The sequence below is a fragment of the Trichomycterus rosablanca genome, chromosome 7, assembly GCF_030014385.1.
Source record: "Trichomycterus rosablanca isolate fTriRos1 chromosome 7, fTriRos1.hap1, whole genome shotgun sequence".
Taxonomy (NCBI): domain Eukaryota; kingdom Metazoa; phylum Chordata; class Actinopteri; order Siluriformes; family Trichomycteridae; genus Trichomycterus; species Trichomycterus rosablanca.
Genome location: NC_085994.1, coordinates 22,830,888 through 22,846,203, shown reverse-complemented (window position 1 = coordinate 22,846,203; position 15,316 = coordinate 22,830,888). Strand labels below are relative to the sequence as shown.

Below are 15,316 nucleotides of genomic sequence, written 5' to 3'. Positions count from 1 at the left end.
GTAATCAGAACTTCAAGCAAAGCTAACCTTGGCTTAAAAATTAGACATAAAACTATATTTAATAAGTTTAAGGTCAATTAAAACATATAAAACTTTGCTTAATGTGTCTGTGAGATAAGATCATACAATTTCCTGTCACAAAAATAAAATATGTTGGGAGGGGTGGGGGTTAGCACAATATTAAAGGACTGTAGTGCTAAATTTAGATTTGGAAACTCCAGCTCCGGATATGCATTTCCCAGGAGTCGTCAAATATCTTTAATACATCATGGGTTTGTTTCTAGATACACATTAGGGTACGAATACAAATATAGGCAGTATTTAATGATGGACTTTAATGGCTTGGCACGTTGCTGGGCCTCCATGTGCTGCTATAACAGGCTACAGGTCAATGGCACTTTACTGATGGGGTGGAGTATCATTCTTCCAGAATATACTCCCTCAGTTAGTCTTTCCATTAATGATAACACGTTGGTCCCAATAGTTGTTCAAATGGGAAACCTTGGGTCACGTACCAATTACCTACCTGTGCCAGATACCACAGCACACCTTCAGGGATCTAGTGGAGTCCATGCCTCGACGGGTCAGGGCTGTTTTTGCAGTAAAAGGGGGACCAACACAATATTAGGAAGGTGGTCATAATGTGTCTGATCAGTGTACGCCTGTTACTGTATGCCTGTTGTATGTAATGTAAAGTCAAGTGCAGGAAAAACTGGTGTAAAAGGATTTTTGAGTTATTGTGAAGGGGGGGGGGGGGGGAGCGTGTGATGCCTTGTTTTGGTCTGGATAATGGTCCGTTTTGTGTTACTGCTGAGTCATACCTGTCTGAAACTAGATTATTGATACCCTAGATAGACTACAAAAACTCATTGGTAGAGAGTGTGGCTAAAACTTTGGGACCCAATAATTAAAAACTTTTTGCCATATTGTGCAGGTTAGATACATTGTGGACCACTACACCACTGAACCAGTGAACATAAATTAGTCTGCACCTGGTGGAGGCTAAATGTCCTGAAATGGGGTGATCTGGCTCATTGCCTTAACCTAAATTATGAAGATGGGTCAAGGTGTTTTGAAACAGCAAGGTGGTCCTTTTTCAGTGCATGAATCACACCGTTCTCAAATGACTTGGATAATATGACTTCTCATATCTAGACTTTTTGATGGTCAGGGGTTATAAAAGTGTTATGTTTAGTTAAAAATGCGCTCTATTACAATACTGACAAATGTTAATAAGTAAATGTTTAATTTCATGGACGTTGTTGTTCAAAAATCACAGATTTCACAGATTTTTTAAGAAAAGAGCCACATTTCATGGCAGTCATTAAATTACACTCATAAATTAAAATATAGAATAAATGGAAGCTACAATACACAGCACAGCCTACATTAATGGTTGAAAGTAAACCTTAAACATTCAGCAACAGTCCAAGGCTTCATGTTAGAAAATACTTGTCCGTGTTTTGATACACCCCCCCTCTGCATCCACAGAATTGGTTGGAATTCCATAATCAGCATATCAATGTAATGTAATCAATGTAAATGTGCTTCTCTACACACGTGATCATCTCTGTGTAGTCTGTGCTGTGCCTCAAAGAACAAGCCAGTAAAGTATTATGCTCACGATAGTTTGTCTATGTACAGTTTATTTCTTTTTTTATAAACTTAGCAAACTCTAAAGATGCTCAGTTACACTAGTACTGCCTCATAGTGCAGATTAACCTGTAAACAAGAGGCACTTAAATGCTACGCAAATGAAAAACATTTGTGATGGAATAAGTCACCCTGTCAACAATAAAAAGGATAATCCAGGAAATATACAGGACAAGAAATAACTATGCCAGCTACTCGATTCACCAGTGAGCTACAACCAGTGATGGCATAGTTACTAGGGGTGTGTTTATAAAATCGATTTTTCGATTCGAATCGATCTTTATTTGAACGATCCGATATCGATTCATATAAACGCGAGATCGATCTTTTAAATACGCCCCTTTTTACGGTGCACACAGAAATCTGTTACCCCCTTTAATTTTGCGTGACCAGCCAGTGTTTTTTCATGCAACGAGATCTGACCTGCACATTAGTTTAGCATGGCAGAAGCTCAAGTTATGACCACTACACAACTTTTTGCACTGATTTTCGCTCGGCGACGAGTCGGTGCTGGATTCGGGAGGAACTCGATCAAAACTCGGCTCTCAATCAATGTGAGAAACAGCGAGGGGAAACACAGGGGAGAGGTTGTAAACAGGTGGAGCGCAATATAGTTTCTATCAGAATACATCAGCACACGCGAGTTTTACAGTATTTCTGACCTAATCGTTCTCTACAAAACAAAATATTTATTAACCTCCAACTCACTATAGAACAAGCCATGCTGCTCGTGTTGCCAAATCCACTCAGATTCATTTATTTCATCAGCGCACAAACTTTGATCATTCGCTACTTGTTGATGTGCATGTTTGGACGTGGTATCATTAAACCTTTCATCACTTCTCACGTGTGTTTTCGTGACAAAATGTAGTTTTGGAGACCAGAGAAGCTTGCCTGTGATTCCCCCTGGTGATAGATGGTGTAGTGTAAAACCCCCCATCGCCGATCAGTCGTGTAGTGTGAACATTACAACGACCAGGTGTTAATCAGAGTGTCGTGTAGTGTAAACTTGGCATAAGCTGTTCAACAGCCAGGTGTATGTTTACATTACATTTACAATGTTGTAGCGTTTCAGACATATAAAATAATAATAAAAAATGAATGTTACTGTTTTCTGTTTTGGATTAATAATTTATGTAAACAAAATACACAAATATTTGTAATAATGAGTGTTCTTTGTACAATTATCACATTCATTCTCTGAACATCTTTACATATTTAAACAAAACCTGTTAATGTAACTCAAATATGCCTAAATGTGTTGAATCGAAATTGAATCGAAAATCGAATCGAAAATCGAAGATCGAATCGAATCGGGACCTTGTGAATCGGAATCGAATCGATCCAGGAAATTAGTGGCGATACCCAGCCCTAATAATTACCTTTAAAAAGTAACTTAGTTACTTTATTGATTACTTGATTTAAAAAGTAACTTAGTTACTTTATTGATTACTTGATTTTAAAAGTAACTAAGTTAGATTACAAGTTACTTTATTAGTTACATTCAGCAGCTGCCGTAATGCAACTGGAGCTGCGTAGGCGATTGAAGCGGAATAAGAAACAAGAAAGATAGCGGAAAACTAAGTCCTCTGTTTACAAGTGTAAGTAAGATAAATAAAATAAATTTTTTAGAGACAAATAAATAACAAAAAGACGATAAATATCCAAAACTTTGGCGAGTGGGGTTTTTACTGCTTTAAATAGTATTTCTCTCCTCCAGAGTGTCTGAAAGGCAGTACGACATTTGCTTCACATTAGACAGGTGAAAAGAACCACATCCAACTTTCGACAGCGGCAGCGTGTAGCTAATGAAGGAAGTCACGTTTCGCGAGCTGGCTTGGTGGGTATATAAGGTGTGCATTATCTGTCTGCACATACAGTGTATCACAAAAGTGAGTACACCCCTCACATTTCTGCAGATATTTAAGTATATCTTTTCATGGGACAACACTGACAAAATGACACTTTGACACAATGAAAAGTAGTCTGTGTGCAGCTTATATAACAGTGTAAATTTATTCTTCCCTCAAAATAACTCAATATACAGCCATTAATGTCTAAACCACCGGCAACAAAAGTGAGTACACCCCTTAGTGAAAGTTCCTGAAGTGTCAATATTTTGTGTGGCCATCATTATTTCCCAGAACTGCCTTAACTCTCCTGGGCATGGAGTTTACCAGAACTTCACAGGTTGCCACTGGAATGCTTTTCCACTCCTCCATGACGACATCACGGAGCTGGCGGATATTCGAGACTTTGCGCTCCTCCACCTTCCGCTTGAGGATGCCCCAAAGATGTTCTATTGGGTTTAGGTCTGGAGACATGCTTGGCCAGTCCATCACCTTTACCCTCAGCCTCTTCAATAAAGCAGTGGTCGTCTTAGAGGTGTGTTTGGGGTCATTATCATGCTGGAACACTGCCCTGCGACCCAGTTTCCGGAGGGAGGGGATCATGCTCTGCTTCAGTATTTCACAGTACATATTGGAGTTCATGTGTCCCTCAATGAAATGTAACTCCCCAACACCTGCTGCACTCATGCAGCCCCAGACCATGGCATTCCCACCACCATGCTTGACTGTAGGCATGACACACTTATCTTTGTACTCCTCACCTGATTGCCGCCACACATGCTTGAGACCATCTGAACCAAACAAATTAATCTTGGTCTCATCAGACCATAGGACATGGTTCCAGTAATCCATGTCCTTTGTTGACATGTCTTCAGCAAACTGTTTGCGGGCTTTCTTGTGTAGAGATTTCAGAAGAGGCTTCCTTCTGGGGTGACAGCCATGCAGACCAATTTGATGTAGTGTGCGGCGTATGGTCTGAGCACTGACAGGCTGACCCCCCACCTTTTCAATCTCTGCAGCAATGCTGACAGCACTCCTGCGCCTATCTTTCAAAGACAGCAGTTGGATGTGACGCTGAGCACGTGCACTCAGCTTCTTTGGACGACCAACGCGAGGTCTGTTCTGAGTGGACCCTGCTCTTTTAAAACGCTGGATGATCTTGGCCACTGTGCTGCAGCTCAGTTTCAGGGTGTTGGCAATCTTCTTGTAGCCTTGGCCATCTTCATGTAGCGCAACAATTCGTCTTTTAAGATCCTCAGAGAGTTCTTTGCCATGAGGTGCCATGTTGGAACTTTCAGTGACCAGTATGAGAGAGTGTGAGAGCTGTACTACTAAATTGAACACACCTGCTCCCTATGCACACCTGAGACCTAGTAACACTAACAAATCACATGACATTTTGGAGGGAAAATGACAAGCAGTGCTCAATTTGGACATTTAGGGGTGTAGTCTCTTAGGGGTGTACTCACTTTTGTTGCCGGTGGTTTAGACATTAATGGCTGTATATTGAGTTATTTTGAGGGAAGAATAAATTTACACTGTTATATAAGCTGCACACAGACTACTTTTCATTGTGTGAAAGTGTGATTTTGTCAGTGTTGTCCCATGAAAAGATATACTTAAATATCTGCAGAAATGTGAGGGGTGTACTCACTTTTGTGATACACTGTATATCCCTCGTTGCTGTCATGGGTGAAAGTACCATGGGTAAAATTGTCTGTGAATAGGATCTTCCAGCAAGACATTGTGACATGGCTAGAAATGTCTGACATTGGTTGGAAGAGCATGACCTGGATCCCTAATTCCACAGACTTGAACTCAACTGAGCATCTGTGGGACCACCTTGATCATCGTGTTTGCTTTATGGATCCTTGCTCACGCCCCTTCAAGAGCTGTGGTATGCATGGCTCCAGATACCTGTGACAACCTACCAGGCCCTTATTGAGTCACTCCCAGCCTGTCTAGCTGCTGTCTGTGCTGCACACAGCGATTACTCTGGATGTTAGCTGGTGGTCATAATAATGTGACTCGCCTGTGTACATTGTGTATGAGGGAATTGTCATGGTGGTATGCCTTCCTTAACCTATTTTTACAAAGCTAAATGCAATACATTCTTTAAATATCTTTGTATGTTTTAGCATCAACCCAGTCTGAACCATTAGTCCTCCAGCACATGTTTATGTTTGCACTCTATATGGGGCAGGTAGCATTTTACTTCCATTCTTCTGACCCAAATGTGTCAGACTGTCAGACAATAAAGTTTTCACTGCTGTCCAATTGTGGTGTGATTTATACTTATCCAGACAATGCTTGACAAAATCACAGATCACAAAAATAACTCTAACCTGACAATAAAGTTCACACTACACCATTTTAGCCCAGACTTTCCACTCGTCGACAGGTTTAGAGGTCACTGACAGATCCCCCAGCTCAGAGGCAAATCGGCCTTTGCGGGCCTTTGCTCAAGGCTTGATAATTGGCTCTTGTTATGTGTGAATTGTTCAACAGCACAATCTGACAGACACAGCGATTGCTCACAGACCTGTCAGCGACTCCAGATCCTGTAGTATAAAAGTGTTCCGACCAGGTTGTGACTGGCAGTGAGTGCGGTGTCGAGCTACAGCCAATAAGAACGCAACATACGGAGTGAGGGGGTTAACTGAATGAGGAGTTGTATAAACGTCAACAAGCATGGGGGCTTCAAAATATACACCAACCATGCATAACATTATGACATTATCACAGCACCTGTTAGTGGGTGGGATATATTAGGCAGCAAGTGAACATTTTATCCTCAAAGTTGATGTGTTAGAAGCGTAAGGATTTAAGTGAGGGCCAAATTGTGATGGCTAGACGACTGGGTCAGAGCATCTCCAAAACTGCAGCTCTTGTGGGGTGTTCCCGGTCTGCAGTGGTCAGTATCTATCAAAAGTGGTCCAAGGAAGGAACAGTGGTGAACCGGCGACAGGGTCATGGGTGGCCAAGGTTCATTGATGCACATGAGGAGCAAAGGCTGGCCCGTGTGGTTCGATCCAACAGACGAGCTACTGTAGCTCAAATTGCTGAAGAAGTTAATGCTGGTTCTGATAGAAAGGTGTCAGAATACACAGGGCATCACAGTTTGTTGCGAATGGGGCTGCATAGCCACAGACCAGTCAGAGTTCCCATGCTTACCCCTGTCCACCACCGAAAGCGCCAACAGAGGGCACGTGAGCATCGGAACTGGACCACAGAGCAATGGAAGAAGGTGGCCTGGTCTGATGAATCACGTTTTCTTTTATATCATGTGGATGGCTGGGTGTGTGTGCGTCGCTTACCTGGGAACACATGGCATCAGGATGCACTATGGGAAAAAGCAAATCGGCAGAGGCAGTGGGATGCTTTGGGCAATGTTCTGCTGGGAAACCTTGGGTCCTGCCATCCATGTGGATGGTACTTTGACACGTACCACCTACCTAAGCACTGTTGCAGACCATGTACACCCTTTCATGGAAAAGGTATTCCCTGATGGCTGTGGCCTCTTTCAGCACACTGCCACAAAGCAAAAATGGTTCAGGAATGGTTTGAGCACAACAATGAGTTTGAGGTGTTGACTTGGCCTCCAAATTCCCCAGATCTTAATCAAATCGAGCATCTGTGGAATGTGCTGGACAAGCAAGTCCGATCCATGGAGGCCCCACCTCACAACTGGGCATCTGCTGCTGACATCTTGGTGCCAGATACCACAGCACACCTTCAGGGGTCTAGTGGAGTCCATGCCTTGAGGGGTCAGGGCTGTTTTGACAGCACAAGGGGGACCAAAACATATTTAAGAAGGTGGCCATAATGGTATGCCTGATCGGTGTAGTTTCTGTCAGAATACATTGGCAAACACTTTGACAGCTTTGAAAGTTGTGTAGTGTGTCCGTGGCATTAGGATATACCCTCTTTGTAAGACACAATTAATGACAGTTCTTCCCCCACCAGCTCATGACTGACCTGATTATAATATCATATTCATTATAATATTATATTCAGTATTAATTTGTTGATTAGTGGAAGCAGATGGGCTGATGTTTTCCCGTGTGTGTGTTTAGTAGACAAAGCCGTAGATGACACACATGCATTATGCTGAACATATTGTCTTATTTTAATGAATGCCTAAGAAGTGAGTCAGCTGTTAGCCTGGCAGAATGTAATGACTCACTGAATTTCTATATTTATGGGTGTTCTGTAGTGGTCTCTTACTCTTTGTCTCTAATTACACTTAGACATACTGCAAGGGATGTCTCTTTTTTTTTGCACTGAGACACCACATTTATCTAATGAGCATCATTGTGTTGGGTCTGTATTCTGCTAGTCACTGGCAATTCTTTACTCTAACCATCACTCATAGTGAAGCTTTAGCATGTAGAGTTACATGAGTTAGTTGTCCTGGACAGGGTCACGGCAGGCCTGGTTCCACGAGGAAACACTGGGCGCAAGGTCAGAATATCCTTTACCAGAGATGGGCACTCGAGTCGCACACACAGCGACTTCAGACTCGACTCGGACTCGTTTCAAATGACTTGGACTCGACTCATGACTCACAAAAAAATGACTCGCTAGCATCAGCATGTGTTAACATTAGTTACGCGTGACAATATTATTATTATTATTATAAATATTCTGCTCTCTAATAACGCTCCGGCCGTCTTAACCCGCAACGCTACTCCCTACACAGTTTGAAGTTCACTTCATTTGAACATTTTAATTACCTTCGGATTGGAATCTCACGTAAAATGGTGGAATACCCTACGTAGTGCACTTCACAGGAACAACTAAGGTGAATGGAACGCTCCTACAGAATTGGCCCTAATGATTGTAAGAACTGCTTTCTGAACCAATCAGACCTTCTGATTTTAATTTTTATTAAGAAATGCTGTTATTAGCATTTATTCAGTTTGCATCACACAGATGATGTGTTAATGAAACGCTTGATTGGCTTTCTAACTGGTTTTTGGAGGGTTTAAATTATAAGCACACATTTACAAAATAACAGATTATATTCCTAATGGGACAACACACGGTTATAAATTTAATAGCATCTGGAAGAACATAAGCTAAGGTAAGTGGTTATGATTTTTTTTGCTGTGTTTTGGATTTTTGCCGCTGTGCCGTGATTTAATTTGCGCTTTTGTTTTGCAATGAAAACAAAACGTATCAGTTTAAGCTTTTAACTGGTACCTTGTTGTTACGGAAATTACATTCATTTGCACAATGACTAGGAAAGTAAAGGCACTAAGTAAAACAGCAAAATACAGTTTCTAATCTGTTGTTGTTTTATATCTGAACTTACAGATTATTTGTTTATTTCTACGCTACATTTCCAATATATGTTTTGTGTATATTATATTGACTCGTGTTTTGACTCGGACTCTAGCCTAAAGACTTGTGACGACTCAGACTCTAGCCTAAAGACTTGTGACTTGACTCGGACTCTAGCCTAAAGACTTGTGACTTGACTCGGACTCTAGCCTAAAGACTTGTGACTTGACTCTAGCCTAAAGACTTGTGACTTGACTCAGACTCTAGCCTTAAGATTGGTGACTTGACTCGGACACTAGCCTAAAGACTTGTGACTTGACTCAGACTCTAGCCTTAAGATTGGTGACTTGACTCGGACACTAGCCTAAAAACTTGTGACTTGACTCAGACTCTAACCTTAAGATTGGTGACTTGACTCGGACTCTAGCCTAAAGACTTGTGACTTGACTCGGACTCTAGCCTAAAGACTCGTGACTTGACTCGGACTCTAGCCTAATGACTCGTGACTTGACTCGGACTCTAGCCTAAAGACTTGTGACTTGACTCGGACTCTAGCCTAAAGACTCGTGACTTGACTCGGACTCTAGCCTAATGACTTGTGACTTGACTCGGACTCTAGCCTAAAGACTTGTGACTTGACTCGGACTCTAGCCTAAAGACTCATGACTTGACTCAGTATTTGACTCGTACTTGACTCGTATTTTGTGACTTGTGAACATCTTTGCCCTGTACAGGCTGTCAGTTCATCTGAGGGCTTTGGCTACCGCTTCCAGCTGGCTAATAGCACTGCTGAGATTCCAACCTGGATCACAGTGATGGTGGGCTGGAGTACTAGACTTGGCTGTAGTTCGACATTTCACTTGCTGCTACTCGCAACCTGCTCACAACGCCTTACACACAACAGGATTTTGACGACTGGTCCAGATATTTAGCATGTTAGATATTTTTCTTAAGTCTGTGAGCGCTCGGATCGAGTCGTTGAACAGTTCACGTAGCGATCGAGAGCCGAGTTTCGATCCCAGAGTGAACGCCGAGTTGCTTCCATCCTGCCACATCTAGCGGCGACCTGTCGGCGAGCGAAAATCAGGGCAAAAATCGTGTAGTTACTGTACTGACTGTATACATTGCACACAATTGAAGTTTTAAGCCCAACACTGGCAACCTGGCAGATGTGTGCCTTGATCCAGCGACCTTCTGATTACTAGTCCTAGACCTTAACTGCTGAGCTACCTCTGACTTTTTATAATCTTTTTGAAATGTGTTGAACCTAACAAAGTGTAGTTGATCTATGGTTTAAAATTATTATTATTATTATTATTATTTATTTAAGCAGTGCAAAGTATTAATGTCGTATTGTTTCTTTCTTGTCTTTGTCCCTTTCTTCAACCACTTCCTTTAACTGCTCCATTTTCTTTCCTCTGATAGAGATATCTATTTTATTTAATCCTGTCCCATCTGCCCTGTTCATCTTTAGCCCACTTGTGCCATCTTCAGCCCACCTTAATTTTTTTCTGTCTACCATTTGTCTCATCTTCATCATCTTCTCTTCTGCCTGGCACACTGGCTTGTCCTGGCCTCCCTGCCTTTTTTGTCCTCCTTGCTGCCTTAGTTCCTCATTTTCTTTTTCTTCTTGTCTGTCCTCCTCATTCTCCTTCCAACCCAGGAACCTTCCACGAGTCACAATGCCCATTGTCGACTCCTTCCAGTCCATCCAGGAGAAGGTCCACCCGTCCCTGTAGGAATGCCCACTCTAATACGTTGCCAGGCTCCATCCACGGCCCTGTCCATCGCTCATCCTCTCGCCATCCCACCCCTTGAGACTGTCATCACTGCAACCTGCCGTCTCCTGCACCATGAACGATGAAGTCATCAGCACCAACGCACTGGCCTGGTTGGTCTGCTCTGGGGTGTCCATCCTGGCTAATGCCTGGGGCATCCTAAGCGTAAGCGCCAAGCAGAAGAAGTGGAAGCCTCTGGAGTTTCTAATCTGTACCCTGGCCGGCACTCACATCCTCAACATGGGCATCCCTATCACCATGTACTGCGTCATCCAGCTTCGACGACAGCACTCCACTTACGAGTGGAACGAAGGACTCTGCAAGGTGTTTGTGTCCACCTTCTACACCCTCACGCTGGTCACCTGCTTTTCAGTCACCTCTCTTTCCTACCATCGCATGTGGATGGTGCGCTGGCCTGTCAATTACAGGTAAGGCCAAAAGTTTTATGGTTTTCTGTTGTGTTATGGTGTTGTGCTAGGTGGTGGTGTACCTCATAACCAATAATAGAAATCAGCAAACAAGGAGGAAACACTGGGCACATGGCAGAAATGCCTTGTACAGGCTTCCAGTCCATTTCAGGTCTACGGCCATACACCTTCAAACAATGCCAATCATGTCTGTGTAGATACCCTGCCATATGATAGCACTGCTAAAATGCGAACCTGCATCTTAGTGATGGTGGGCTAGTGTATTAAACAAAAAAAAAACTACAAGGGTTATTTAAAAAGTTTCCACACTTTTTTAAAAACTCTATTGACATCAAATGACATCACTGTTATACATAGTCAGATTCCGATGGAAATCTACACCGCTCAGGTGGCGTAGCGGTGAAATACGCTAGCACACCAGAGCTGGTATCTTGAATACATCGTATTGAATCTGGCTCTTGTTCAGGGTGGAACAAGCCGGACCAGGGTTCCTCATAACTGGTGCAATAACGACCTCTGCTGGCTGATTGATGGCGCCTGCACAGAGTTGAGGAATAATGCTGATCAGGGTGTGGCTCTCCATGCACAAGGCTGATCCGCATATGAACTCGCCTCATGCAGGTGAAAAGATGCAGTCGGTACTGCACACGTGTCGGAGGGGGCGTGTGTCAGTTGCGAAGCTCCTCAGTCAGCAGTGGATACGACTATATTAGGGAAGAAAATCAGGGGAAACAATTGGAGAAAAAGAAAGAAAAAACAAGTGGAAATCAGATGGTGCTAAATCTGGACTATAAGCTCTCTCTCAGTCTCTCAGACACGACCAATTACTACTCCTCCCACCCTCACTGTTTCCAATGAAAATATAAAAGTGCAGAAACTTTTTGAAGATCTCTGTATATATTCTTATAATTGAAACGATTTAAATTTCATGAATACATAAGCCTTTCACTTGCTTAGGACTTAATGGAGCCACTATTGGCACCCACTCTTCAGCTACTAGACTTCTTGGATTTGTATTAATGTATTTTGCACATTGTAATTGACACATTTGGCCTTCTGCTTTACAAAAGTTCATGCTCAACGTTTTTACATTGCAGACTCCACCCACTTCATGTTTTTTAGCAGGTCTGTACAGCAAGTTTGAGGTTTGCTGTTTCGCCAGACACGTTACCATCAAGGCCCAGGCTTTAGTTGCTTTGGCAGTGTGCTTTAGAACACTGTCCTGCTGTAAGACAAATCTCTTTTCATGTTTAAGCTTTCTGGCAGATGAAAGCAGCTTGTGAAACACTGAGAACTCGATATTCCTTCTTTTTACTAAAACAAGCTGAATCTTGGACTCATCTGACCACAGCATGCGGTCAGAATTTGTTTATGTTTACAAAATACAATCAAGTGGGAATCAAAAATCATTTGTTTGTACTTTTGTCAGTTAATTAAAGATAATTATTTTTTGGTAGTGGGGTTTGTATACAAAATATAAAATCATACAGATTTTACATTGCAGTCATAATGGATACAACTTATTAAGGTCTGCACACAAAAACGACTCTAAATCAATAAAGTATCTATCTATCTATCTATCTATCTATCTATCTATCTATCTATCTATCTATCTATCTATCTATCTATCTATCTATCTATCTATCTATCTATCTATCTATCTATCTATCTATCTATCTATCTATCTACCTAATCCATCTAATCATCCATCCATCTAATCCATCCATCCATCTAATCCATCCATCCATCTAATCTATCCATCTAATCCATCATTCATCTAATCCATCTATCTAATCTATCCATCTAATCCATCCATCCATCTAATCCATCCAACCATCCATACATCTAATTCATCCATCCATCTAATCCATCCATCTAATCCATCCATCTAATCTATCCATCTAATCCATCCCATCCATCTAATCCATCCATCCATCTAATCCATCCATCCATCTAATCCATCATTCATCTAATCCATCTATCTAATCTATCCATCTAATCCATCTAATCCATCCAACCATCCATCCATCTAATTCATCCATCCATCTAATCCATCCATCTAATCCATCCATCTAATCCATCCATCTAATCTATCCATCTAATCCATCCCATCCATCTAATCCATCCATCCATCTAATCCATCCATCCATCTAATCCATGATTCATCTAATCCATCTATCTAATCTATCCATCTAATCCATCCATCCATCTAATCCATCCAACCATCCATACATCTAATTCATCCATCCATCTAATCCATCCATCTAATCCATCCATCTAATCCATCCATCCATCTAATCCATTCATCCATCTAATCCATCCATCTAATCCATCCATCTAATCTATCCATCTAATCCATCCATTCATCTAATCCATCTATCTAATCTATCCATCTAATCCATCCATCCATCTAATCCATCCAACCATCCATACATCTAATTCATCCATCCATCTAATCCATCCATCTAATCTATCCATCTAATCCATCCCATCCATCTAATCCATCCATCCATCTAATCCATCCATCCATCTAATCCATCATTCATCTAATCCATCTATCTAATCTATCCATCTAATCCATCCATCCATCTAATCCATCCAACCATCCATACATCTAATTCATCCATCCATCTAATCCATCCATCTAATCCATCCATCCATCTAATCCATTCATCCATCTAATCCATCCAACCATCCATCCATCTAATCCATCCATCCATCTAATCCATCCATCCATCCATCTAATCCATCCATCTAATCTATCCATCTAATCCATCATTCATCTAATCCATCTATCTAATCTATCTATCTAATCCATCCATCCATCTAATCCATCTATCTAATCTAGCAAATAATAAAATCTTACTTTTTTATGCAGTTCCCCTAATTTTCTTCCCAATCTAGTCATATCCAATTACTCGTTTTGTATTTGCTGCAGACTTCCACTCCTGACTGATGGGGGTCTTAACTAACACACATCCCCTCCAACACGTGCTATAGCCGACCTGCTATTTTCCACCTGCATGAAGTGGATTCTTATCCCCATATCGCAGATGGAGATTCACACATTGATATCCATTATACCCTGTCATATTGTGCAGGCAACTTGAATCAGCCAGCAGAGGTTGTAATGCAGCATTTATGAGGAACCCCTATGGTCCTCCCCCCTTCGAACTAGCCAATCATTGTCTGTTTAGGTGCCCATCTGGTTGTTAGCAGGACTAAGATTCAAACTCACTAGCTAGAGATGTCAGCACTGGTGTGCTAGTGGTGTGCTTTACCGCCACCTGAGCACCTTAAAATGACTTTTAGCTGGCACATTGAGTCATTTTGCAGTTTAGACACCTGACTGCTTGGTTTCCTTGGCATTTATTTAATCCCCTCATTGCTTTTTAATACCTTACATCAAAGTACTGATGTCAGATCTTTTTATAGCTAACACGCAATGCAGACTTGTCATTCAAATGAATGACTCAGAGAGTAGCTGCCTTTGTAATTATTAATTAGGTAGTTCAAAGTTAAATTTCTTTTATGTTCTGTTCCTCTTTTATTACAATCAGTTCCTTTTAGAAGTGTATAGCAGTACACTTATAATTGTTAATGCATTGGGTCATTGTATTAATTCAGTTATACACCGATCAGCCAACATTAAAACCACCTCCTTGTTTCTACACTCACTGTCCATTTTATCGGCTCCACTTACCATATAGAAGCACTTTGAAGTTCTACAATTACTGACTGTAGTCCATCTGTTTTTCTGCATGCTTTGTTAGCCCCCTTTCATGCTGTTCTTCAATGGTCAGGACCCCCACAGGACCACTACAGAGCAGATATTATTTAGGTTGTGGATCATTCTCAGCACTGCAGTGACACTGACATGGTGGTGGTGTGTTAGTGTGTGTTGTGCTGGTATGAGTGGATCAGACACAGCATCACTGCTGGAGTTTTTAAATACCGTGTCCACTCACTGTCCACTCTATTAGACACTCCTACCTAGTTGGTTTGCCTTGTAGATGTAAAGTCAGAGACGATCGCTCATCTATTGCTGCTGCTTGAGTTGGTCATCTTCTAGACCTTCATCAGTGGTCACAGGACGCTACCCACAGGGAGCTGTTGGCTGGATGTTTTTGATTGGTGGACTATTCTCAGTCCAGCAGTGACAGTGAGGTGTTTAAAAACTCCATCAGCATTGCTGTGTCTTATCCACTCATACCAGCACAACACACACTAACACACCACCACCATGTCAGTGTCACTGCAGTGCTGAGAATGATCCACCACCTAAATAATACCTGTTCTGTAGTGGTCCTGTGAGAGTCCT

The 15,316-nt window shown here is 41.8% G+C and overlaps 1 protein-coding gene across 1 annotated transcript in view; it reads left to right on the top strand.

The window, feature by feature from the left end:
* Positions 1–10,459: 10,459 nt before the first annotated feature.
* LOC134317799 (probable G-protein coupled receptor 153) overlaps positions 10,460–15,316 on the top strand; it is a 29,631-nt gene continuing 24,774 nt past the window's right edge. Inside the window, exon 1 of the mRNA XM_062998530.1 lies at positions 10,460–10,995. Coding sequence (XP_062854600.1) covers positions 10,643–10,995 — 353 coding nt within the window. The 5' untranslated portion in view covers positions 10,460–10,642. The remainder of the gene's footprint in view (positions 10,996–15,316) is intronic.